The following is a 27,955-nucleotide window of genomic DNA, read 5'->3' on the forward strand; positions in this document are numbered from 1 at the left end:
AATTAAATTCTTGGTTTTAGCTAACCAACCAAAGCTGGGAAACAAGCATGCCTTATTTATTGTTCAATCACTGAGAAAAGTTAGACTAGAAATGCCCAATATACACAAATGGAATGGTACAGTACCTGCATATATTGAGACACTTCACTAACATCCTTTCTTGGTGCCTCTGTCTCACTGAGCGCCTGGTTTTTCTCATCTAGAAATGACTGAAGTTTTTCTGACAGACCTTCAAATAACTCCACTTTAGTCTTCAACTCCTCCATTTTCATAAGCTTCTCTTTATGCTTGTTACTTGCTTCAGAAAACCGTCCTGCAAGTTCACTCATTTTAGCTTGCAGCGTGGATGCAGTGGATGGATCTGCTGTTTCCGTGAACTTCTTCACTTTTTCATTCATAGTGTTTATACTGCTTTGGCGACCCGCAATGTCTTGTTCTAGCATCTGAAACAAGCAAGAACTACTTTGTATTGCTTATAACTAAATTTTAAGAAGTGAAACTAGTCCACCATGTGAAGCTACCAATCAGTACAGCTAGACCATCAGTGCAGATCTATCAATTTCAGCTACAAAAATCCTTATGTGCAGTTTCACTTCATGCAACAGTCCTCTTCATTAAATATTTTGAAGCCATTAAAGGTGCCAAACTAAGAGTTTAATTCTTTCTTGAAATCTGAATTATAAACCAAATGTTTCTTCTTTCAGAGAAAGCTACTTACAATGCTTTTACTAATAATATCCTGAATAGCAGCAGAATTCAAAGGCACTTGATCTTGTTCTTCAAGGCTCTTTTCAACTCCTTCCATCCAATCCAGCATTTCATCCAAACCATCCTGCACGCTTAGGGATCGTGTCAGAGTTATTTGGAGCTTCTCATTCCTTTCATTCACAGACTTGGATAAATTATCATACCTCTCCACAATATCATCTGATAAAGACAAAATATATTTCAATCTTTTCCCTTAGCCAAAATAAGCTTTTAACTCATTTTACCATTTCTCACCAGGTAAGTGTGAGTGAAAAATTGCCTACAGCAGAACGAAGCAAAACCATCAGCTTTTTTCAGTAAAAACACACAAGCAAAGATCAAAATCTTCAAATAGAGCCCAGAAGCCCATAGGACAAGGGAAATGAAAGAGCAGCTTCCAGCTGTACTCCCCAGCTTCTAGAAGCTGGTTCCCATGCAGCTCTAGCTTATGACAGCTGTTGACTGTTCCCAAGAGATAAAATAGCAGAGTATTAAGACAGCTCTTCTATAATTATGTATCTTATGTTACTGTTAGAGCTGAAAGGTTCTTCCAGGTGGTTCTTCATTAGACATTCAACACTTTTGGGATAAGCCTCGGAAATTTACAAGTTCCATGTACCTCCCATGGACGTTCATCACCAACTCTAAAGAGGCAAGCCCACAGTTGTTTTATTTTGTTGCTCTGAAAATTACTAGTGGGATTTCAGCAAGAGATAGTTGTGCGATACACATAGAGAGTCTTCAAACTTCGGACAGTGGTGAATGTCATGCTGTGCTACTTCTCACAACTGATAGGAAGGAGTATTGGGTGTAGGTGGTAAGGTTTTGGTAGTGGCAAGGTTCTTGGCCTCTCTGAGGAGAGGCCGGGGCTGCCCCAAGGAAGACACAGCCGGTTCCAGCCGGCTCCAACTGACCCACCACAGGGCACAGCCGAGCCCTGCAGCCAAGCTGGTGGTGCCTCCGGGAAAATGTATTTAAGAAAGGGGAAAATGTTGCCTGGGACCGAGAAGTGAGGAAAAAGAAAGTGTGAAAAACAGCCCTGCAGACATCAAGGTCAGACAAGAAAGAGGGGGGAGAGGTGCTTCAGGCACTGGAGCACAGCTTTCCCTCATGCCCATGGAGCAGATAACCACCCTGCAGCACATGGAGGACCCCGTCCTAGAGGAGGCGGATATTTCCTGAAGGAAGTGCAGCCTGTAGAGAGCCACAGTGGAGCAAGATTATCCTGAAAGATTTCAGCCAAAGGAGAGGACACAGGGGAGCTGGAGCAGGGGAAAAGTGTGAGGAGGAAGTAGTGGCAGAGAAGGGGCTGTTATGGACTGACCACAACCACCCAGTCCCCATCCACCCTGCGCTGTTTGGCAGGGAGGAGGTGTGCATAGTTGGGAAGGAAGGAGTGATAGTGAACCTGGAAAAAAGAGTGGGGTGGGAGGAAGGTGTTGCTTTGTCTTTGTTACTCACTATCAAAATCTATTTTATTTGGCAATAAATGAAATTTAATTTTCCCCAAGTCAAGTCTGTTTTGCCCATGAGAGTAATTGGTAAGTGATCTCCCTGTCTTTATCTCGATCCATGGGCTTTTCCATCTTATTTTCTAACCCCATCCTGTTGGGCCAGGGGAGTGAGAGAGCAGCTGGGTGGGCATCTGGCAGCCAGCCAAGATCAACTCATCACAGACAGCTTCTTGAAGGCAGAAGGAAATATTTCCTTGGCTAAGCAAACTTCAAATCATTGTTTGGAAACATGCTCCTTCCCATTGGAGAATTTATGATCCTCAGCAAATCACTAACTCTGTTCAACATGCCCATCTGTAACATGGAAATTAAACATAATCCCTATTTCTGGGAAAAAAAAAAAAGGTAAAAAATAAAATGACAGCTTTTAAGTGAAAAGCATATGCATCAATGTAGGAGACAGACCAACAATGAAGTTACTGTGTCGTAATAGCTTATGACTCAACAAAACATGGACTTGAACAGTGACACAAAATGTGGAAACTCCGTATTTTGTTTCTTCCGGTACCTGCATGCAGATGCAAGTGATAAAAAGAGGTATTAAGAAAAAGAAACATTTTACCCAGTGTTTTCTGAATCTCATCTTTGTCTGGTGTCAATTCTCCCCTTGTATCCAATAACACTTCAGCAGCTTTTTTCAGTTTTTCTACAGCAATTTGGTGGTTAGACACTTGTCCCTGAAGAACCTGTAAAATTCCACAATTATCAGTTTTGCTTTTCAGTACAGCTAACAGTTATACACGCAAAGCTTGAGATATGCCATACAATCTAAACTTAGTGCTGGGAATAAACTAACTCAGTATGTGACCTCTCCTTAAGGAAAATCTTCACCAGTGGCTATGACTGCTGTTGATCTTCTGGCCCTTGTTTATTCACCATCTTTTTTATCTTGTTTTACAATACTTCTCTGACTCAACTGATTTCTTGCATGTAACTTCAAAATGTGTCTTTTGATTAATTGTTTTTAAAGACCACTTGTACAGACTCATATACTATCCAAAAGAAGGATAAACATATTTTTCAACTCAGCATCAGAGAACAATTCAGGTGGAAAAAACATACAGCCAGCAGCAGTAGTTACACATTCACCACCAATTGTATTGATAAAGGATCAGGCTGATACCATAGCATAAACAGGAATAGCTTGAAACAAGATGTTATCGCCTTCACAGTTTAGAAACCTCGTGGAGCCAGCATCATTGAATTTAGCCTAGGTCTGTCCATCTAACCAAGGAACATAGGTTTAGAGAGTAGCCCAGCCATGACTCACACCAGAGTCAACAGAGAAAGACAGGAAGGCTGAATCAACTTCTGAAACTGGCTTTCATAAAGCCTTTTTTACATAAAAGTACTTTAGGGTGAACAGTCTTTACGTTATTTCAGGCCTCTGTGCTAATGTATATGATGTATCTTTGTTTTGATTCACTTGAAATTTATACAAGTCCAAAATAAAGGGACTTCTCATTTATTTTTTGATACACGCTAACTCAATGAACGTATGACTCAAAAGGTAATCCTCCTGTCTGCCCTGCCAGGACAAAGAAGTCATGTCAGTGCATTCAGCACTGGTATCCAGAGTCCGGAGCAGAACAGTATGCCAGAACATAGCATGTTTTGCTGACCCACTTGACACAACAAATCTCAGATAGACCTGAAGAGGAATTTTGCTTACACTAGAGAAATATACTCTACTTCTAGAGGGAAAAAAAAAGTAAAAAAGAAGATGTACCAGAAAACCTCGTATATTGACAGAAAGCAAGCAAGCTGATGCCAGAGGCACTGAATAATATTCTGAAGAACAGTTAATCCCCATAAAAAGATTAGGCCTCACCATGCTGCCAAGGTCTGTGTCTAGCTGGATTATCAGCTGCATGTGTTGGCTACAAGGGACAGCTTTAACTTGCAACACCTGACTTCTTCAGAAATACTCTTTGTTTTGCTTTCATTAATTGGCTTTCTTTCTTCAGCCTCCTGTTTTTTCTCTTCCTTTGAATCTTTTGACATGTTGTACCCTCTCCCTTCTTCCCAGCTCATACTCATTGAGTGCTCTTTTGTGTGGCAAGTAATCCATGTAGGCGTTTCATAAAAGAGCCCCAGTACTCTCTCCTTTTGTATTACTTGCATGAAAATTGGCATTATGCAGGATATAATTTGTTTTGGCATAAGGAACAAAAAGTTTAAATGAAGCTTCAAATTGTAATTGGTGTTATTCCTACTTTTCTAGTGCTTGGAAGCACAAATGTACCTACATTGTTCCACTGTTAGGAGTTCAAAATTTACACTTTTAATTTTGTCGTCTTAGAACATTGCTGTGATTTGTCTCCTCTGATGCGTCACACCCCAAAGTGTTGGGCAATTCCAGAGGTAGATTTGAAAGATACCATGGGGTAAATGTAACTACTGCTCAGGCTGATGTAAGGGAAATGGTTAAAGCACGTACTTTCCAAGAGCCATTGACTATCACTTGTCAATAGCAAAAATATCAGACTGCATGGATATTCCACACAGCACAGACAAAACAGTGAGGAAATGCCTGAACAACAGCCTTGCTCACTGAAAAATAAATAATCTTACATTTTAATTATAGTATAGATGATTGAATGTGTTTATGAAAATATAGGAGCCAACAGACTGTATAAAATTTTGTGTAAGTCACCTTATACTTGGGTTCCTACAGCCGTCTGTAAACCTGCATTTTATACAACTAACAGGAGTTTTATCTTCACAAGCTCCATCACTAACCCATCTTGCCTCTGCTAGGATTTACATAAAGTTGTGAGTTACCCCCTCAGTGAGGAAAAAACAAAACAAACCAAAACAAAATCCTACAACAAAAAACCCAACCAAAATACCATTTTTCTGTGCAGGGCGAAATATGTTACATTTGCTCTCTGCAGGGTATATAGTACCTGATACAACTGGAGCAGGCAAACAGGCTACTCACATCACATTGCTGATCCAGTATGAACCCTTTCATAATGCAGTAATGCACAAATGTGAACAGAAAAAAACAAAAGTTGCAGACCACAAACATCAAATGGTCTTCTCCATCAGGAACTCAGACCCAAGCCTTACTCTGAGAGCAAACTGTAATCACTAAATCTTTTCTTAGTTCAAAAACTTTCCTGATTTTACCCTATCATTTGCTAAGTGATATGAAATACATCTTGCTTTCACCACTGCTAACGGTATCTTGGTCCCCATTTTTTTCCCCCCCGAACACTCTCGACAGCTGAATTTGAGAACTATAAAAGTTGCGTGCCCACATGCAAGGCAAGAATTCGGCCTGCAGCCACTTGGATTATATAAGATTATCCTGTTCTTCATATACAAAGCAGTTCCTTTTAGGACAAAAGTACTTCTGCTGCTTAAAGCTTTTCACCTTGGTTTCTTCTAGTTGTCTTTGGAGATTTTTGGGATCCACTGCAATTGGCTCTGATAGTTGTTTGTTCACAGCTATTTCAGAGGCCTGGAGACCTGACAAAAGTCCAGATGAGGCATCTTCATAATGCTGGTATTTATCCACCAGGTCTTTAAGGTTATTTCCAAGGATGCTACACTAAAACAGTAGAAAACAAACAAGCAAATACCCAGACATTAAACTCTGTGCTGCATTTCATACCAATTTCAAGGTCATATTTTCCTTTCTGAAAGACTGCATGATTTTTTTCTTGTCATCGTTCTACTCTAATTGATTTCTGAACTAAGGCATGACAAACGGACAGGCTACGCAGGTCTTCCCAGTTTGTGCTCCTCAAGCGTGATTTAGGATCAATTCACCAATGCAGGTGGGAAACTGGAATCTAACCCACTGTACTAAAATAGGAAAAGCTTTAGGAAGATTTTTTGATCCACCAATGTCGAGATTCTTTATTAGCACTCTGACACCAAAAACGTAGCCAGTGGAAACTAGAAATTTTTTTAACAAACAGAAGATATGTATATGTTAATTAAAATACAGACAGGAGAGTATTGCTTTCATAAATGCTTTATCGAATTCACAACGATATGGCTTGGTACGGCACATATGCTTTGTTTTGGTCACTTAAGAACATCATCTGACCAAGATCCTATTAGTCCTATATATTAGCATGCCCCAAGATGCATACAGTGATTTGTCACGTAAAAAGGTGAGTGGAACCCTTTCAGTCTTTTTGGAGATGGTTTCACATACAAAATCTGATTATATCAAGTCATAATATTTCTAAACAGTTACTTTAAATATTTATATTCTGAATCTTCCATACACTGTATTTTAATATTCACATTTGGTACCCGGTCTCCATCTGGTGGCCAAATACAGAATGCACTCATTTACATAAACAATTTACAAAAAACTAAGATTCCTTCAACATATAAGCCTATAAACTTATATGTGTGTGTGCAAATATATATATATCATAAAAACAAAAGCAATATAAATATTTATTAAAAGCAAGAAGCTTTTACAAAAGGCAAAAAGGTTACTAGAAACCCATGTACAACTTGGAAGATCCCACTTACAAATGGTGGAAGAACTCACTTGTTAAATGTCTTTCAAGTTCTTAACAAGACCCAATTTAATGAGAAAAGTCTAACTTCCGTTGGTTTTGCTCTGCATATTTATGGTCAAATATTAATTTTAAATAAATATTGTGTCTGTGCTTACTGTATATATGGAAAGGATAAAATTTGGCAAATTGACTAATCTGAGACCAGAAATCAAGCTGCTAGCACAGGATTTTTATGTGCATAAAAGTAAGCTCTCTAAAAATTTTGCAATGAAATCTTCCCATTAACAGTCTAACTAATCCAGTAAAGCAACTGTTTCACTGTTCATACAAACTACATAGGAAAATCAAAATTAGCTTCTGCAATTGGAAAGCCTTCCTCACAAATTGTTCAACAGAGTTTACATTGTTTTTGTCATCAAGTGATCAAACCCATGAATTTACAGAATTTATGTTTCTGAGCAAGAAAACCTTGAAGTCGTGAAAATTCTCAAAGATGGCAACTGCTGCAGACCAACACTGTATCAGTGAAAACTGAAGCTCTACTAAGGAGTCTGAACCTATGATCTTGGAAAATTATGAAATGGCATAGTCAAAGCATACAGACAGTAACTGTCTCTTAAATGGTTCTATTAATAATTATCTCAAAAGTTTACAATTTCAGAATACTATCAATATTGAACGACACTTTGTCGGTTTTTTTGAAAGCTGGAGAGTCGGCATGTGAGACCAGTTGGTGAGGTTTGTCTCGTCATACCAGACAGATTCCATACGTGAACCTGGCACACAGAGCTGGATTATCTTCCCTCTCTAAGGTACGTGGAGGATTTTGCACTGCTCGTTTCCCCTTAGTTAGAGACTGATCTCAGATTGTTAAGGATAAAATGTTTATTTGGCAGAGTAGTGCAAAAGAATCGCTACACTCAAATCAGTACGTTCTTGCATGGCTAGTGCTGACAACAAAGGTCACATTGGGACAAACTATTTCAGGATACAAATCAAACTGAAATTTTGAATGTTAATTTTGGCACAGTCTCTCTCTTTCTATACTCATTGTACGAGTAGGAAGCCAAGTAAATAAGCAACGAATATAAAAAAAATGTTATCCATCTAAAAGTATTACAATTTCTTTCCATCCCAAAATGTTAGTCAGGCATTCTGTACTGTCATAAACCCAAAAAGCCTCTTTAAAGATGGAAAGAACAATGAGGAAATCTGGTCTAACTTCTCCCTTATAACACAAGGTAGAAAATTTCATGCATTCAGACCTTAAATAGTCTGGCACTTGAGGAAAGCAGATCTTCTAGAAAAGCATCTTATTCTGCTATCTAACTTTAAGAAACAAAGAATTTACAACTTCCTACAGTATTTGTTTCATCAGCTAACCCATTTTTATACAAACTGCCAAATCAATTATAGTTGTCTTTCCTACTCAGTATAAATAAAACTTACCTTAGTATAGACAGATTTGAAACGGTCTGAAGCACTATCCAATTTATTTTGCACTTCAGTATATGTAGCCGAAGTATCGATACCATCTTTGTCAACCTTCACACCATCTCTTTTACTACATGACCTTGCAGCATCTAAAACTCTTTGTCCAGAAATCGTAATATACCGTAAGTCACCTTTGTGAGATATAACATCTTCTGAAAAACTCTTCTGCCTTTTCAGTTTGACCATAATACCACTGAAGTCAGAAGCACCTGCCTCCAAATTGTCAAGTTCTTGTTCTGCCTGCTGCAGCCAAGTTTCAAATTCACTATAGTCTGCATCAAATTTCTCAAGTTCTTCTCTTAAAGAATGAGTCAACTTCATTTTCCGTTCCGATTCAGCTAAAGCAGTCTCATACTGAGCCTTCAGATCTTTCATGTTCCTTTGCATCTTGTCTTTTTCTTCAGGGGAAAGGTAGTGCCCTTGTTTCTCAAGCAGTGCCTGAGCAGACTGAGTTGCTATTATGACAGCCTGCTGCTGTGAAATAATTTTCTCATGTTGAGCCTGCAAGAAAAAAATAAAATAAATTATGAGCAGCACCTTCTCAGATGGTTCCATTAGACGATCACTGTCTTGAAATCTCTGCTGAATTCTGTTTAGAAACAATGAGTAAAACAAAGTCCATCAAAATGATAAAAAGCTTTTCTAATTTTCATAATTTTTATTAAAAACCATTTCATGAGTAATTTAAGGGAGAGTGTGACTGCTGGTCATATTTCTGTGCAGTTTCAAAATTTTACAAAACATCCAATGGTAATTTTAGCCAGATATACATGCCATGGCCAAATGGGAGTCTTCATATATCACTGGAACTCAGAAATACTAGGAGATATATATAATCACATGAACACTTCCACTGTACTTCTAAAAGACAACTCTGTATAGTAAAACTAGACATTATAAATCTCTTTCATTTTTTCCTAACAAAAATTATTTGCTTATTAATTAACATTTAAGGTAGCGTGCTTAGTGTAGTCAAAATTTTCTTAATACCCTGTCTCAAAATAAGATTTATCAAATAAAGCATTCAAAGGTAGGTAACTTTCCAAATCAAAACTGTTCCATTTTCTGTTACATACATTGTAGACAATTTAGACAAACAGACCAAAAGGAGTGAAAGCATCAAACATTAAAAAGAAGACAGATTCTTTCTTCTTAGATTGAGTGAACAAACATTATTATTCTCCAATATTTTAATTTCATGTTTCAACTTCAAGAGCAGTGATTCTTATCCAATATATTTGGTCATAAAACAGGTCCTTTCAACATTAAAAAGAGACACATTCTATGCATGTAAATTGTTTCAATCTCATTAAAAAAATAGTAAGCCATAGGAACTAGAACTGTATGCCAATTAAAAAACATATTTCAAATATATGCTTTCAAAAAATCTCCATTCTTGAAGGTCCTCTATTCCCATGTGAAAGAGCTATGTAAAATAGACTGGTATGCTTTTCTTCTATGAGTACAGTGGGCATTAGATGCAGAAAAGAACTGTCAAAAAAGTGGAAGTAAAAACATCATGTACACAAACCCAAAATATTTTATTTTCTTAGGTGTTTGGGTTTTTCTAATAAGAAAGGAAATCCAAAATAGTATCAGCTATCAGCATAATCATTTTCATTAACATGTCCATCAAAACACACCTAAAAGTTCTTGGTTGCTCAACTGTAAGTCAACAAAAGTCATAAAACCGAGCTCTTATTGTTTTAAATGCTTCCAATTATCTTCCCTGGAAAATCTTTTTGTAAAATACTGTGCTGTAGTTTTGTGTAATTCATCCCTCTGAAGCCTTTAAGTAGTGCTTTGCCCATGTGTTAAAGTTACAGGGAATAAAGATTATCTTTTCAGCAAACTATTATTTGCAGATATTGGGAATCAGTGTTCAGAGGGAATTGCAGGGGGTTGAATCATTTGGCTGTTACAAGGATTTTTTGAAGAATTCACATAAAGGGTATGAATTTATGTTGCTGCTTTTTGCATTTTATTTACCTGCATTATCTTCTCACTATAAAATTTAAGAATAATAGACTCACCATCAGGATTCTCAACATTTACCTTGCAGAATATGTCCTTTTTCTTATTTTGCAGGAAACAATCATAGTAACAGTGAAAAAGTGACAAATTGGCAATACATTCTAACTACTGAAATTCCTACCACTGTGTATCACTAACTTCCTAGTGCCTGTTGTCTATGCCAGAAAGGATGAGATTGAATTCACTTATGTTCAATGAGGATTGACATGCTTAGCACCTGAATATTGAATAAACCCAGTAACAGTACCTTGACTTTCTGATACTGCTGGTTCAGATTATCTTCTGTGCTTTTTACTAGTCCATCCACCCCAGTTTCAATGTCTGGCTGAATTTCCAGCAGATTACCATTGACATCATCCTCTTCTCCTTCCAAAGCCTTCACATCTCCCTCCTCAAAGTGTGTTCCGTTCTGTTCTATTGCCTGCTTAAATTTCCGTCCATGTTCCGCTTCTTTATCCACATTTGATAACCAATCCAAGAGATTTTCTATCGTATTTTTACTTTCTTCCAGCTGTTCTATGGCTGCAACCTACATTGAAATTTTACAGTTTCAGTTTAGAAATCTTCTTTAGGCTCTACAAAATATCATATGCAAACAGACCATTTAAAATACATTGACATTAAACAAAATTTTTGATTGACATATATGTTGCTGGTTATTTTATAAAGAAAATAAACCAGCAAACAGTTTATTAGTCACCCAAATGAAATACGATTTTAATCTCTCCATGGAATATCAATAATAAGTTGCAAGACTAATCCCGTAAGACATGTAGTAAGGTTGTATAAAGGTATGAAATGGTTGCCTAAAAACCTTTTCTGTTTCCTGCTTAATTGCTGTTGTCATAGCTTTATCCAGTTCTTTTTTGGACTCTTCTGCCTTCTGGCTAAGGAGCAAACACTTTGTCTTAGCTTCATTCAGTTTCTGTTCAAGAATAGTCTTGTCTTCTTGTGACAACTTTTCTCCATTCTCTTTCAAAAAGGTTTCAGTATTTTTCACAATCTCTGCCAATGTCTGGGCACTCATTCTCATGTCTTTTTGTATCTCCTTTTGAGAAAAAAGAAAGCAAATAGAAGTAAATTATTCACCAGATCTGTTCAATTAACTTTACTGGAACTATCTCTGTTCTAGGGGCAAGCACCACACTGGTCCTTTCTAACTTGGGAGAGTACATGATACATTACTAAATTGCAGAAAGGATTATTAAAAAAATAAATTCAATCCAACATCTGACAACGTTGCTGCAGCTTGATCTGGTTTTTTAGGGTTTTTTTAAATTGCAAGTCTGTTGGCTTCTACCCCTATCCAGACTGAGACCACTTTTTCCCTTTGTTTAGCAGCTCAAATATTGTATTTCCATGTACACAGAAGAAAATATTTTTTTTTTCTTTTTTTTTAGATATCAAGAGGTAAGAGTATATCTGCTCCACTTTAGTTAGTAAGGTGAGTCTTCTGACAAATCCTGTTCCATTATTATCCTAACAAAAAGCTGCGGAAAATAAGGGGACTGAATACATTCAGAAACTTGTAGTCATCTTTCCCACGTGGAATTTTTCCCATATTTCTTGGTTTTGTTCAGGCCAGAAAGGCCATAAGAATATTATTCTTTAATTGTAATCAATCATAGAATTTCAATCTCCAAAGAATGTTTAAGTCAATTAAATTTCATAGAGGACAGATGTTTAGTTTTCATTTATCCAAAGCAGTTTGCCTAGTCCTATGATAGACTCAGATAAAAAAATCTGCCTCTCAGTTATCTGAGGGGAGCTTTAATGATAACTAATTATGCTGTTGAATACATTCACCCAGTTACTGAAATAATGATTTTATTTTTTCTTTATACACAGTGTAACAGTCTTGAAGCTGGAAGACAAAACACTTGATTCACATTCTAGACTACAGATTTTGCAACAATTATAGAATATAGTTTGGCAGCTAAAACTGTAGCTCATTTTAACACTTCAGCAAATATGTTAGAAAGATTCTCCTGGGAATACTATATTAAGACAAGATTCTCCTTCTCTGACAAAGATCTCTTTCAAATAGCTCACTGAGAATGAAAGCTCTGATTTGATCTATTAAAGACCTTTTTTAAGCCCCTGTCGCCCTCCTGACACATGCTTCTATGATGGTGTCTACAAGAAATCAGTCAGCAAATAACAAGGCAGTCACAAACAGCTGATGGAAAAAAAATGGAGCACATGCTGTGTCAGTTCTTTACTCCCACAGGTACCCCATTTAAGGCATAAATTCTTAAGACAGGTAAGTGATATTAAGAAGTACCGCAGGAGTGTCTGTATCTTTCCACTGACTATAAGGAGAACTTGGACAAACTAGATGTGTTATTTTGAAGATAAGTAAAGCAAGGCAAGATGAATAAGGAAATTTCTGCCTTTATAGATTACTAAACCTGATCTGGAACTCTACAATATAGTAAACTACTACTAGGAGAAGGAAGAAGAAGAGTACCAAGTCCTTCAGTCCTTTAACTATCTTAAACTCAATTAGTATCAGTCAGGACAGAGTAAAAGCTTGTAGATGACAGGATACAGTTGAAAAGCAAGGTCTCAATAGGAAAGCAAGCAAGCCAAAAGGGCTCTGTTACATGAGGACACCAAGGAGATTGCAAGTAACACCAGAAAAAACAGAATTCAAACCAAAACAAGAGTAAGGCAATGGAAAGCCTCAGGCAAGAGAGTCTTGCAGCAAAATTCTTCAAAATACTGTGAACAGGAATAAGCACCCCCTGATACCAGTTAAAAAGCTAGTGAAATTATTTTAGCATAATCAACAAGCGTGATTTTATCACATCTGACAATATAGAACAAATTTCACGCCTGCTCCAAGGGTGCTTCTTGAAACGTCTCATGCATACTCCCTATTCTAGTGCCTCCTAGTTTGAAAGTGTCTTTCCTCCCACTGGCACATACTGGAGTGTATTCATGGGCAGCAGTTTAAATGCACACCATTAAGCTTTTACTTTTGGTAGGTCAAACAAATCTATATTACTCTCCTCTCACATGACAGTCTTGTTAAGCCTAGTCACTCTCCTGTGCACTCAGTCATCTTTAACTTAGCTGACTAGAATTGTGCATACCTCCTGTTTGGTCTGGTATTGTTCTAGCTCAGCCTTGCTGTCTCCAATAACAAGAGACTCTTGCTGTCCGATGAGTCGATTTTCAGTCTGCGTAAGCAAATCACAGATTTCCTGCAGTTTCTCTTTGCATTCCTGCTGCCGTTCAGCCACATCCTATATTAGAGCCAAATACAATCGAACAATGAAACAAAAACATCCTCACTTCAGGAACTAACAGACACTCTAATAGGAATTACCTTTGAACATCAATATTGCAAAGCAATCATTTTAGAAGTATGCTGTAAACATGATAGCAGTGGTACAAAGAGCAAGATGAACATACAGAAGTTATGGATAAACCTCAAATATGTTGTAAGTAAAAGAGGCCATGTTTTGATGGAATTGCCCAGTAGAAGTCTGGCCATGCACATATGTGAAAGATGAAATCTCCAAATGACAGGAGTGAAAATCCAGTCTCTTAACCGCTGGAAACCTGTGATAAACACTGTTAATTCTGAAAAAAGGATATCAAAACAGAGGTTAGTTGTGATTGTGAGTTAGCTCTTGTTGGTATGCATAATATGTTACCTGAATAGAAAATGTTGACTTTTTAAGCAGTAGAAAAGAACAAAACATGCAAGTTGTTACTAAGTCATAGAAAAGTTATCTGTGTCTTTCCTTTACTCAATTTTATGTTTCCTTCACAAAGCATGGTGGAAACAAATGTTCTTAAGATGGCAAAACAATACAAAGTCTTCAGAATGCCAAAACACCTTTCATTATGCATAAGCTGGGGGTTGAGATGGTGATTCTGAGTCTTAACAGTGCTTCTATGAGAGAAGAGGAGATGCAGTTACACTGCAGCATCTTATCAGCCTCCTTTGACTCTACAAAGGCTGCTTGTGCTTGCCAACTGCAGCCATGCCAGCTGAAGAAGTAAGTGTCCCAACTTCACTGATAGCTTTCCCTGTGCCCACGCCTAGATTTGCAAGTATCTTAGCTGATTTACTCATATGTTTGTCCCTCTAACCTGTCTCAGTCAAAACAAGCCATGCTAGCAAGGATTCAAACAAATCTGGTTCTTTGTCTGTAAGGACCTAGAAAGAAAATAATCACATTAGCAGACGACCTGGCAAATCAGAGGAAAAGAAGGTCTTCAGCAGGACAGAAATGATGAGCAATGGTGCGATAGTAAATTCATTGATCAATACAGCTGCAGGCAGAAGAGTTTGCTCGTTTATTTAATTACTGACATAGCTGCTAAGGAAAGAAAACCTCAAGTAAATTTCTCTCATTGCTAGAAAGAGCAGACCTGGTCACCTCAGGCTGTACAGATCCTAACGCCCAAAACTGTATCTGTCCATAATCTAATATCCTGTTTCTGTGACTGTACCAAGGAAAGACAGAAATGAAAATTCACCAAACTTGATCAATAGCATCTTTGTAGAACTACGAATGTATCTGCAGTAAAACCTGAGAAGATAGGAATACACTTAATACTGCATGCTGGTATTAAAATTCCTCATCCATAGACAAAAACACTCAGCACACATTTACACAGCAAGGCAAACCTTCTGATCACCCAGCTCTTGCGCTGCCTGTAACTGAGTCTCTAAACTTTCCACTTGAGATGTTATTGCTTCCTGTACTTCCTGAAAAGATTTCTGTGTGGTATTTAAGAGCCTCAGCAGCTGTTTGCTCTGATTAGGAGAAAGGTCTTGGGCATGTTCGGAAATGAAGAACTGAACATCTAATGCAGTGGACTCCAGTTGCATTTTTTTACAGCCAAGTTCTGCAGCACTGTTCTGTAAATGAAGAGAAGGAAATGACTAGCAACAAAGACAAATTCAGTACAAATAAAACACAAGTATCTCCACTCTTTGCTCTTAGCTCCTGTTCCGAAATGCTTTTGGGAGACAGTTTAGCCACAGTAAAGCAAAACTCTGTGTCAGAATCATTCTGACACATTCAGATATGGCATCTGAATTTGTGCATGGTTTGCCTCTGGGACAGTCCATGTCCAAGTAATAAATAAGATGACCTTGAACATGGATGTCTGAAAACTGGCTGACCTTCAACTCTGGAAGATTTATGGCAGGTTAGATTTAACATTTCTAGGTTCTAGGTCTGAAGACCCAGAAATGTTAAAATACTTACTTGAAAGCATTCCTGTTCTTAACTCCACAGCGAGAAGCCCCACTTCCAGCAGTGTGGCAAATTCTGCCTGTAATTATGCACTGTGCAGCCCCTATGACGTTACCATGCACACTGGAACTCTATTAAAGCACAGTAAAATAATGTCATTTTTATTGTTCATACATACTGAAGTGTATGAACTTTACTAAAAATTTGATCTGATTTGTTTTCCATGACTCGTTTCATGGAGTGTGTAATGAAGAGGTTTTTATCTTTCCCCCTTGTGTGTTCTCATATATAATTGCTTTGGAAGGTAATTAAACTTCAGTAAAGATTATGGTCCTTATGCATAAAGATCTAATTTTAATCACTGAAATATCTGTATTATAAATTAGATTTCCAAAAATGTAGGCAGAACCAATAGCTTCCTCAGTAAGCCAAACTCTGTCAAATTTTTTTTCCAAGAGAAAAAGCAAATCAACAATATTTTATTACTGGATTATCAAGTAGCCGTTGTCTGAAGTAATTAGTTCTAGCCATCTGTTAAACCGATAGAAGTTAATGAGCAGGTATACAAAACCGAGCTAATAATTCACAATAAGTAGCAACATTGGTCAGAAGCACCAACACCTGCCATAAAGGATACTTACTTTAAATAGCTGTAAACTTTTCTTCATCTCTTCTATATCATTAGTGTTCACGGTGAAGTCGTTCATGATTTCACTGTTTTCTGTGATCCAGTCTGAAAATCTCTGCAGTTTGCTTAAAAGTTGCTGGTGTAATACCGCAAGCTTAGACTAGAAAGGGAAGTTGTATATTTATTTATGCCCCTGGAGTCTAGTCACATTTTCTATCATATTTAATAGAATAATACATGTATTTTTACATTAAGATAAAACAAAATAAAGCAAAACCAAATTCGTTCTTTTTAGCCAAATTACCTCGAAGAAAACCAAGCTAAAAACATACACTGATAAATACATACCATTTCCGAGTCAAGAGCACAGACTATTTGTTTTGCTCGTTTTGAAGATGTATCACAGACCACCAAAAACGCTTCCTGCAAATAGTCATAGCTTATCTTTAGCTCTTTAAGCTTCTCTTCAGGAATATCCCTGTTACAAAACTTTAAAAACTCTTCTGTCAACTTCATGTCCTTTTTTAGGATAATTGCAAAGGTAGTCAGTCCTGATTCAAATGACTATAAAGAGAATATATATAAAATGCATGAAGTTACTAAGCAAGAAAGACATTTAAATCTGAATTAATTATATTTGAAATCTCTCTTTATCTAAGGGCTTCTCCTAGCACCCATCACTAAGTACAAGCATAAAGAACACTTTCCTTACCTCTAGTTGTTCCAGTTGATCTTTTAGTATTTCCAGGTTGTTACTAATAGGCTGCTGGTTTTCTAGGTGGCTTTTCATATCTCGAAGCACTGCCAAATGTCCTCGCATTTTCTCTGTTAACTTTAAACACGTCTGTATTCCATCAACCTGAAAATGAGTTTTAACAATAAGAAGAGGTTTTCCAATCTGACAGACTTGAAAATAAGCAATAAAAGTCCTTAGTTTAATTACTTTTGATTATATTTCAATTTATTTTAAATCTATATTAAATATAATTTAATTTTTCAACCATTTTTCCTGTTTAATTATTCTCTCCAGCACTTGGAAGGATTCATGCAATTCCTTTAACACAGGACATGTAGCACATACCAGCTGTTGTTACTTACCATGCTAGTGGGGGTGTCTTCTAGGACTGCTTCTTTTGTTTTGAAAACAGGCTCAGTAAAGCCTTTGGACAGGCCGTCTGTCTTCCCATGCTCCTGGTCACTTCTCCAAGCAACGGCTGTGTCATCTGTCAATGTTTTCTCTTTAGCAATTTCTGATCCAAACTCCGATTGTTCTGTTGAGAAAAGAGTACAAAGCCCATCTACTTTGCCTCTACCCTCACGTTCTGTGGTGATACTAGCAACCTGTGAGCTCGTAAGCAAACCACTTATCAACTCCTCTAAGCTGCTTGTACTTTGATCTCCAGGTGAGACTTGAAAAATCTCCAGAAGTTCAGAAGCAGTAAGTTTTGGGAAAGGAGCTTTCACATCTGTTTCACTCTTCCTTTCATCTGGATCAGCCATCTTTTGCTTGCATGACTCCTGCTTCAGAATATCACGAAGAAGATCAGGACTTCTGCAATCAGGCCAATGCAACGGAAGAGCATCACCATCCTTTGGCTCTGTACACGGCGGGGTAAACATTAATGCGGTTCCAACAGCATTGCTTATTTGCTTGCGATTTGATCCATTAGACGTGTCACTCCCAAGCTGGGTGCTTCTAACCATTGTAAATAAATTTTGCATTAAAATTTTGGTATCGGAGTAACTTAGGGGTTCACCCTCCTGCTTGCAGTAAACATGTCCCATTTTCAATTTCCTTCGAAATATATTTTTTAAGTCTTCCATTACTGTGTCAGACATTTCTGGTGATTGTAAAATACCTTCCTTTACCTGAAAATCTTTGCAGGGTCCTGTTTCCTTTTGTAATGACTCCATGGACACTAGCTTTTTGAAACCATTTCCAAGGGAAGAAGTCTCACTGGCCATGAAATTTTCTCCCTTTGTATTTTTCAGTGTCTCATGTTCTTTCTCGGCACCATAATTCAAGCCAGCCCCTATGCTGCTCAGAATTGCAGAAGAAACATCAGTGGTGTCAGTATGACTCCCAGAAGGTAGCACTTCATTCCCATCCCCTGATTCTTTGGCATGCTCAATACTTCCTAAAGCATCTGCTTTTATTGGGGAAAACTCACTGTCATTGCTGCTCTTGTTTTCTGAAAAGTCTTTAAGAACGTTGTTGGTATTTTGACAGATAACTCTCTCTGTTTCTTTAATTATGCTAATTTCCTTTGGTTCCACTGTATCAGTTGGAGGAAAAGAACAACTGTTAAATTCACTTGAAGGCATTTCTTCTGTATTTAGCAGAAAATCTTTTTCATTTTGCATACCCTTTTTCCCTCTTTCCCTGTCCTCAAAGCAACAGGATTCAGTTTTATCCAATTCTGAATGGCCACCTTCTTTTATGTCTGTTGTATATTGTTTTAAAGAAGCAGAAATGTTAAAATCTCTCTTAAATTCATCTGATTTCGCACCACCTCCAATGTTAAGCAAAGCTTGATCAACATTTACTTGTTCTTTACTTGAAACAGGAGTTTCTCTATCAGCTTTATTTCCTGATGCATCAAATATTTCCCCAAGGCTTTCCATTTGAATGGGACTTCTACTTAGCCCCATAATACTACATTCCTCCATAATATTTACTCTGTTTTTATTTTCTGTAAGAATTTCAAAACCTCTTATCTCACCATGCTTTCTACTGGTGATCGGATGTACTTTGTCACTAAATGAACTATCACCATCGCTCACATAAGGCATATCCACAAGGAATTTATTGTCCATTTGGGAAGAACTTTCCTTTAGTTGTTCCATACCAGCTGTATCATTTAATACTTTTTCCTTTACAAATACTGCTTCTCTCTGTCCATGATTTGAATGTAACATTGGCATGGTACTATTATTTTTATTTATGATATGAATAAAGCATTCTGAGAGAAGCAAATTTGTCTGAGTGCTTTCATCATCGTCAGTAGCTTGCTTTGTAATTGGGAAGGCTGTTACACCAACGTCAGATGTCACAATATCATCAAGAAGCTGAGAATTTCGAACCTTAAGCTGTGTTTTGTTATCTTCTTCACTCTTACAGGAGGTCCATTTAGTGTCAAAGGTATTTTCAGACTGAATAGGCTCAGTAGTATCTTGTGAAATGTGTTTACTTTTGACACAAGCCCCATATTCATCTTCTGTTTCCTGCTGTCTGTCTTCTTCACTTGTACATGTAAGACTAGCACATCTTTCCTCAGAAACATCTGATGCAGATTCACATTTTCCTGAGGATAGTTTTCCATTTTCATGGCTAGACTGGAAGTGCAAAGTATACCCTCTCTTCTGGCCTAAAGAATAGCAACAGTCATCAATATTCTGATTATTTTCATCACTATTTTCTCTGTCTCCTAAGGAAATTAAGAGCTGGTCACCTTTGTTTATACATTGACGGTGTGAGCAAAAAATATCCATTTCTTCATCACTGCTAGAATCAGTGTCAGAATCATCATAACTATCATAATCCTCCTCATAATCTTCCTCCTCCTGTGTTCCTTCAGATTCATCCTCATAGGAGTCACTTTCCGCTTTCATTTCATCTTCCTCTCTTCTCTCTTGTACTTCTGCTTCATACATCTTCTGTAAAGAACTATGCCCTCCCTCCTTTCTTCCTTCACTCTCCAGAGTAACTGTTAATTTTTGCTCCTTCTCTCCAAAGCTCCCTGTTCTTTCCCCTTCCTCCTCAGGTATTCTTGCCATAGTTTTGGCACTTGCAGAAGCTGTATTTATGCTGTCAGGCAGACCTGCCAGATTAACACCAACACTCTCTCCAACACTAGTTGCAAGTTCTTGAAAAGAGCTGGTTTCTTCTCTCAGGGTTATTATACCACCTCTGTCCTCTAGAAAACCTAATGGAACTGATGTTCCAGACAATTTCGGCTCTGGTGTATCATCATCCCCCACCTGCAAGGTATCAAAACCATCATCACCTTGAGGAGTTTCATAGGAATCATCATCATCAATTTGTGGAGTACCATAGACATCACTGTCATCATCATCAACCTGAGGTGTTTCATAGGCATCATCGTCGTCGTCGTCATCATCATCAAACTGAGAGCTGTCATCTTCAGAGGCTACCTCACCACATTCATGCTGCAAGCAGTTACTTTCAAACTGTGGGATGCCATCACTCCCTTCTACTGATGAGTCAGAGCTACTGTCACACAGCAGTAACTTGTCAAATGTAAGATTGCTTTCTTCTACTGTTAGCCTTTGTGCTGCGCTGTTAGTGTCCCCCACAGGCGGTCCATCATGTATAACAGGATCGCCACCCAATGAAGGCCTGCAATGCATGTCTCCACTGTCTTCTAGACACAGCTTACTCCACATATCAGCACAATCCTCCAAGGATAGCCTGCGATGCATATAAAGATAGTCCTCTAGGGATGGCCCATTATGTGCATCAGTGCAGTCCTGTAGAGGTTGGTCGCTATATCCATTATCCTCAAACTGTAGTGTGTCACCACGTTGACTAACCAATTCTTCTGGAAGTCTATATTCAGTATCTGCACTGATGGATGAATCAAGACTTCTCTGAAAATCATCTTTCTTGCCGCTATCCAGTACCATTCTGCTATTGTCGGCTTGGAATATGTGAGGCCCATATTTTGTGCACCTTTCCAGCTCTCTCCAGGTTTCATTATCTGAGAAATCATTCACACTCAAGGAATTTTGTAAGGTTTTATCATTCCTGTTTTCATTACCCAGGCTATCTGCCATATAAATCTCCTCTTTCTCTGTTTCTGAAATACGATTTGGATTTGAGTCATTTGGAATACATCCTTCAATGTTTCCTGAATTTGCCTTCTGATCGTTGTGCTTACACAATTCTGTCCACTCAGAAACCACCAGAAGACCTCCGAGTGAATTTCTGTTCATGGAATTTTGAGTGCTACTTACTACGTTTCTAAGTTCTGTAGGGTTAGTTGATGTTGTCTCCTGTGTATATTCTGATTGCTCAGTACGACCAGTATTGCAAACATCTGGTCTACACACATGGAGATCTTCTCCCTGTGAATATGTATAATTCCCAAAATCTTCAAACTGATTTAATTTCCTGTTATTAGAAGTATTCTCAGCACCTGAAAGATCACCCTGAACACTGCCTGTGACATTATTAAAGTGGACACTGCCAGCTGACTTTAGGTTAATTCCTTTCGGGCTTGCGTATTTCTTATTAAAGTCCATTTCTGACACATCAGCATTGTACGCAGCACCACCACCTTCCAGCAACATGTTGATGGCTTCTTGCAACTGTCCATCATATAATAAAAGTCTTCCTCCACTGTTTGCATCCATATAACTATTTATCATCAGATAAGATATGAATAATTTCTTAGCTTGATCTAAATTATGACATACAGGGTCTTCTGTGCCAGCACCTTCATGTTGCTCCTCACAGTCACGAAATACAGATGGCAGGAATTCATACGTCGATAACCATTTTGCAGCATTTTTACAAGGGGACTCTAATTCTTCTACATTGGGCATTTTATCTGGTAAAGTCACATTGGTCAAAATAGATACAGTATTGATGTCTATTAACCCTGATTGTGCAGCCTTATCTAGACTGACTATTTCACAAGTTTCTGGAATGTAAAGCGCAGCTATTTTCTGTCTATCATTTAGTATTTTGAATGCCAGCTCATTTGTTATCATCTCTTGGTGCAAAGACGTTGATATGGGAAATATTTCACCAGTGTGAGGCCAAATTAGTCCAACAAAGCCTCTCTGTGCTTCTAATACCAGCAGTGCACTGGTAGATGATATTAAGTTGCATTGTACAGCTTCATCAACAGTCAAGCGTTGTCCTGAATTTGGGCAAAGGATTCCACCAGTCTGAACCTGATGTGTGAGGATCCCACAAGCAGTGTCCTGATCTATCATCCCTTGTCTCACGGCCTCTTCCACAGTCAATCGCTTCCCTGAGTCAGGGTCAATTATACCTCCAGACATTAACTGAGCACCAAGCAGCCTGAACATTGTTTCCCGATCAACGAGTCCTTCATGGGCTGCCCTCAAAATAGTTATCTTCCTTCCACATTTGAACATGATTCTACCTTTTTCTTGTGGTTTCACAGGTAGGAGTCTTAAACCTTTTTCTTCATGTATTACGCTCCTATGAATCATCTGTTCAAGGGAAATCTTCTCAGCACAGTTGGGGTCTATGAGATCTTTACATGTGTCTTGTCTTTCCAGAAGCTTTGCATATAATGTTGGAGAAATCAGGTTTCTCTGAAAAGCATTCTGCAAAGTCAGGTTTTCTCCAGTAGATGGCAAAATCAAGTACCCACTTGAAAGCTGATTCTCAAGAATTTTAATAGCCAAAGGTTCTGAAATTAGACCTTGTTCTAAAGCTGATACAACTGGAAGATTTGATAATGATGACTCTGAAATAAGCTTCTTTGCATTACTTAATTCCTGCAACTGCAACAGAGTCTGCTCATCAATTAAGGCATGAGCTTTAGCTTCTTCCAAATCATAACATACTCCTAATTCTGGAGAAATTATTCCAGAAAGGATCAGCTGATTCTCAAGCAATCTAATTCCAGTGTCATAGTCAATAAAACCTTTTAAAATAGACTGAAAGACTGAAAGGACTTCTCCAGTCGTTTGGTCAATGGCACCAGCAATGACTTTATTCACCTAGAAAGGAGTATAAAAGAAAAGCTATCACTATTTTCAGACTGTGTGTTTTAAATTTTCTTTTGATTTTGAATGCATGATAAGCATAAAAACATGTACTTACCAGGCCTGGAGGAATGCTGTGAATGTTAGCAGCTCAAATGCGCAAGTGATCTATGTCAGTCATTCAACAGCACACGATGTGATAAAAGATTTAAAATCAACATGCATCTGTCAATTGAAAACCTATGCTTTGCATACATAATAGGGTTAGTGAAAGACAATAGAAGAAATGATTGCAGAGTGAGCAAATAGAACATATACCTGAAAGGCAAATTTTCATGCTCGAAATGTCTGTGAAAGGTTAGAATATTCGGAAACAGTATGTGATTCAAAACCACCATGCTATTCATGTTTACAGCATACAGCACTTCTGTATATACACTCAATATGGAATCAGATACTCCAGCACCAAATATTGCACTTAGTTTGCATGGAAAGCATGAAGTCAGTTTGGCAACATTATCTGAACTAATTATACAGACACTGCCTCTTATGTGTATATGAGAACACTGATTTGCAACATAATTTTTGAGAATTCCATATTTAAGATCCATTAACAAATGTACTTGTAATGTCTCAGAGCTAATCACGTTATGTGCTCCCATTTTCATATCCAGACAAATTTTAAGCAAAATTGAAAGCAGATCTCTTCTAGGACATTTCTGAGTGATATATGGGAGAGATTAACATGTTATTTTATGGTGTCATTTTTGCAGCAGAAACACAGACTTATCTAGCAGTCAAAGAATGGCTTTTAAGAGAAGAGTTAAGAGATGAATGATTTGTTTATCTTTCTTCATGCAAGGCACACATTATTAAGACTCTTCACAAAAAAATCTGATGAGCAGAATGTTCATATGCACAGGTAAGGTCACACACAGAATCCCATAGCAAATACACAAAACCTTCGGTCAATTAAATCTCAAGTTCCTTTACACACTGTTAATTGCAGCTTCTTCTTTTACTGATCATGTGCGGTTCCAAAACCATGCAGTAAATCTCAAAAGAGACTGAAATGTAAGTTTCGATCTTGTTACCTTTTCTTCCATCTTTTCATCACCCAGATACTGTGCTTCCTGCAGCTGTTTCAAAGCTTCATTGGATAACAAGCTGTAGCTCTCCTGGAGGGACCTGATTTGCTTTTCCATTTCATTTCTCTCTTCGTCTGTCATTCTATTAAGAAAAAAAAAGAAAGATGGAGGAAGGAGATCTCTGAGTAATTTGTAGCCTGCAGGGAGTGATTTGCTTACCTTTACTTAAAAAAAAAAAAGGGGGTGGGGAGGGGTGGGAAATTGGTAAAAGTAGTCTGAAAAAAATAGAGCCTAATTATGAGGATGTTTGAGAAAGCTACAATCTGCTTGTAGTAATTCAGGAAAAGAAGCTACGTTTATCTAGAATTTGTTTTGAATTACCGCTGAAGCATTTAACACTTGCACGTGCCTTTGTCTACTGATTACCAGTCAAGACTGGTAACATAGCTAGCAATGAGTCATGAGATATCTCAGCAATTTAATATCTTAAACAGTCTGGTTTCAGACACAGATGAAACAAACTTGTCACATACAGTGCAAGTACTAATTTACTACTAATTTGTTAATTATTTTGACTTTGAATGATAATTACTATCTGATGTTTTTCAAGCTGACCAGAGGTATATAAACCTAGCCAAATTGTTGAAATAAACAAAACTGAATCAAGATTCCCCAAATGGGAAGATGAAATTGTAAAATTAAAGAAAAAACCTGACATTCGTAGGTGAAATGTAATTTGAACTATGAGGATGTAATTTCTTTTTAAGCAAACATTACATACCGATTCAATTAATTTAAATTATTTGGAAAATAAAAAATGGCATACTTGTCACCGTGCTTAGCTAAAAATGACTGAATAGTCTGCAGAGCTTCAGCTATTTGCTCTTTCTTGGTTGACATTTCATCCAGGGAAACCTGAAAAATGAACAACCTGTGTTCAAGACTTCACTATGCACATACATAAAAGAAAAACAAACAACATAGTATTTCTATGTGGGACTATACTCAATAGTGTAAGAACTTGGTTTTTTTCTTCTTTAAATACCATCTATTCTTACAGCAATATCATTTACTATCGAATTGTATCATTCACATACGGATAAATCGTGTTCTACACCTTTTGCTTAAATATGCGGTTTGTATTAGAAAACTATTGGGTGAGACAAAGATAATTCATTTTAAAATGTTATTTGTTTGCCAATTAACCAATCATTTAAACCCACTTATTATAGTTGGCACAGTTTGAAGCAGCTTTATAAAGATATCTGCACAATGTTCACCTTCAAGAAGTTGCTCACCAAGACGAGAGAGAGAATCTTTTTAAAAAAAACATACCAGAAGGCCACAGACCTTCATGAAATTCAATGATGGAGACAAATGCAGCATCAGACACTTGGAAAAAATGAATTGTGTATTAATATTCTCCCTGCTATCACTTCCGTGTCATCCCCACTAAAGCACGTGCTCTGGCAGAGGAACTTGCGAGTATTCAATATTTTAACTTTTCTGAGAAACTGCCTGCAGTCTCTTCAGAGAAAAGCATGCATTTTGGATAAATAAAGGGAAAGTATCAAAGGGGAATCTGGGACTTCATTAGCAAGCCCGATGCACGTTCAGTGTCGGTGCTAAGAGAACTGTAGCAAGGTGCTTGGGCCCTACATTCACCTGGATCTGGACACAACCAATTCTGTCCCTGTGTGCATCACGTCAAAGAGCACGAACGCTGTCTTGAACACAATCTCCCTTTGCAATCACCGCCAACAAGCCACAATCCCACCACTTGTGCTGCCTGGACAGAAACCAAGTGAGCAACCAGTGTATGCACTACACAAGACAGCAATGTGGGCAGGTTGAGGTAAGCAGGTTGGATCACGAGCTCCACTTTGCTCATGGAACTGGCATCGCTGCAGCTGCTGTGTGTGCCCCATCACTACTGGCACCAGCTTCTCCACCCGCTCTGTGGCCATACCCCACAGCAACCCTAAACCTCTCTGTGAAATGTATTTCAGCTAAAGTTAGCTATCAAATCCCTAGTCTACATGTTTCTACAAAACTTGTCAAGGCACCTGTGCTAGTCAGTGGAGACATAAAACCAGGCACCTCTGGAGGGTGCCGCTACCTTGCCGGGACGTTTCACAAGGGAAGGAAACACCCTCAGCAAAAACCCAGCTCCCACAGGCCGGAGGAAGCCAAGGCAGCTAACTCACAGGTTACTCGCTGAGGGCTCAGGCTGGATGGGGAAGATGCCACCCATAGTTGCTGCAGTAAGCTGAGATGCTTTAACGAGGTAAGCACTGGCCCAATGCTGACAAAGGCTTGCACTGTTGTCATTAACGAGGACAGAAAAAGACCAGTGTTGAATGATTTTGCAAATCCTGATCCTAACTATTAGTGATTTATTAATTGATATGCTCAAATCAATACAAACTTACTTCCTCCTATAGGCACAGGGACAAACTCAGTACCAGAACTAGCACAGCCCCTCTGTGAACAAGCCATGCACTGGGACCGGTGGCCATCAGGACTGCCAGCCTGCCTGACAGCAAGCTTGATTTACACACACGCTGCTCCAGTGGCTGTAACCAGCTCCAGCATGCGTGGCCAAAATAAAACCACAGGAATAGGTTGCCAGGAGAGCCAAAATCATGTTTGCATGACCATACATCCAGTCCTGTATCGAGCAATGTGGTAAAGACATCGCTCTGTCCCTCTGCTGCTCCGTGTGCAGGCAGACCTTCACCCAGTAAAATCTTTGTAGGTATCACTAAGCTATTTTGTGGGACAAGCCTAGCAGGGGAGCTGTTAGAAATGATAAGAAACTTCACAGGTGGAGATTTACGGTCAGAGTTACAACTCTACGCAACGACAATGTGCCTGTTAAATACTCAAGCAGCCTGTGGACTAATATGATAATAAAGAGGTCTCAGTCAACACCTGCTGTATTCCCTCAGAATAAATTTAAAAGCAAATAAAAAGAAACCTGGCCCTCAGGCCCCTCCTGCCAGCCTTCTCCTTCCTGGTGCCAAGGTAGAAGTTACCAGACTCACTCACGGAACTATTATTTCAGGACAAGGGGCCAGACCTACAAAATGCCGTCCTGCCGGGGTGCACTGTCCCTCTACAAAGGCTGAGTTACGGTGTGCAGGGTCTAGTTTCTCTAAACTGACATTTTGCAGTGTGAGAATACATCACATGCCAGACCTGTAAAAAGCAGCTTGCACCTCCTCCTGAGTAACGTTTGTGGCCCTAAACATTGATGTTCATTTACCCAACCCTCCACTCACAACCAAACGTGACATTACATCTTTAGCAAAATGTGGATGGTGATTTGGAGAAAAAAAGTATTTATGGAATACTTTGTCATTTTAATCAACACAGAAAACTAAAAAGAGGGAGTGGTATTTTACCAGAAGACATCTGTGTACCTGCTGCTTAGGCAAATCTGTCTTTTCAGCCTTTTCTCCTTCTTCTTTGCTGAGTGTCTTGCTGAGGTTTGATACCCATTTCAGTAAATCCCCAGCTTTCTCAACATGTTCCTTCTTTTCTTCTTCCATTGATTTCTGATGAGCACCGCGAATTGTAAAAGACACATAAATGTAAATTGTTGGAACATTTAACATTAACATCCACATAAACACAATTCTACCACAATGGCAATAGTATCACATAAACATAAAGTGATTTCTTTTTATTTATCACCACATGCATTACTATGACACTTTGATGCAAGAACAAAAATGCCACATAATTATAGACATTAACAAAAGAATTCCTCAAATGATTTGTAATTATGATTACGGTGCTTATTCATACACATGTACATTCATTATAAAATGATTGATATTAAGAAAAAGCATAGCTTCCCAGCCATTACTCAGCAGATAAAATCTAAACAACATTTGCAGATGAAGTATCTTTGAATTGCTGCCTTTGCATTACCCTCAGGGTGTGGATATGTACAGCCAGCATAGGATATTAGTATTTTGCCATCTATGCACATGGCTTACTAAATTACAATTAGGAAGAA

General features: G+C 38.2%; 1 protein-coding gene across 11 annotated transcripts in view; it reads right to left on the bottom strand.

Annotated features, from left to right (window-relative positions):
- Nucleotides 1–27,955, bottom strand: part of DST (dystonin) — a 311,102-nt gene that overhangs the window by 92,286 nt on the left and 190,861 nt on the right. For 6 of the 11 annotated variants that reach the window (XM_054822944.1, XM_054822945.1, XM_054822946.1 and 3 more), the window contains 11 exons: nt 27,354–27,488; nt 24,755–24,843; nt 23,935–24,070; nt 13,381–13,533; nt 11,097–11,330; nt 10,530–10,811; nt 8,204–8,749; nt 5,644–5,820; nt 2,824–2,947; nt 719–927; nt 126–443 (listed from right to left, as the gene is read on the bottom strand). In XM_054822944.1, the coding sequence (XP_054678919.1) occupies nt 126–443; nt 719–927; nt 2,824–2,947; nt 5,644–5,820; nt 8,204–8,749; nt 10,530–10,811; nt 11,097–11,330; nt 13,381–13,533; nt 23,935–24,070; nt 24,755–24,843; nt 27,354–27,488 (2,403 nt within the window). Of the gene's footprint in view, nt 1–125; nt 444–718; nt 928–2,823; nt 2,948–5,643; nt 5,821–8,203; nt 8,750–10,529; nt 10,812–11,096; nt 11,331–13,380; nt 13,534–14,930; nt 15,165–16,145; nt 16,293–16,480; nt 16,697–16,844; nt 16,992–17,230; nt 22,856–23,934; nt 24,071–24,754; nt 24,844–27,353; nt 27,489–27,955 lie in introns of all 11 variants that reach the window. The other 5 variants (XM_054822953.1, XM_054822942.1, XM_054822951.1 and 2 more) reach the window with 1 other exon arrangement.

The sequence above is a fragment of the Grus americana genome, chromosome 3, assembly GCF_028858705.1.
Source record: "Grus americana isolate bGruAme1 chromosome 3, bGruAme1.mat, whole genome shotgun sequence".
Classification (NCBI taxonomy): Eukaryota; Metazoa; Chordata; class Aves; order Gruiformes; family Gruidae; genus Grus; species Grus americana.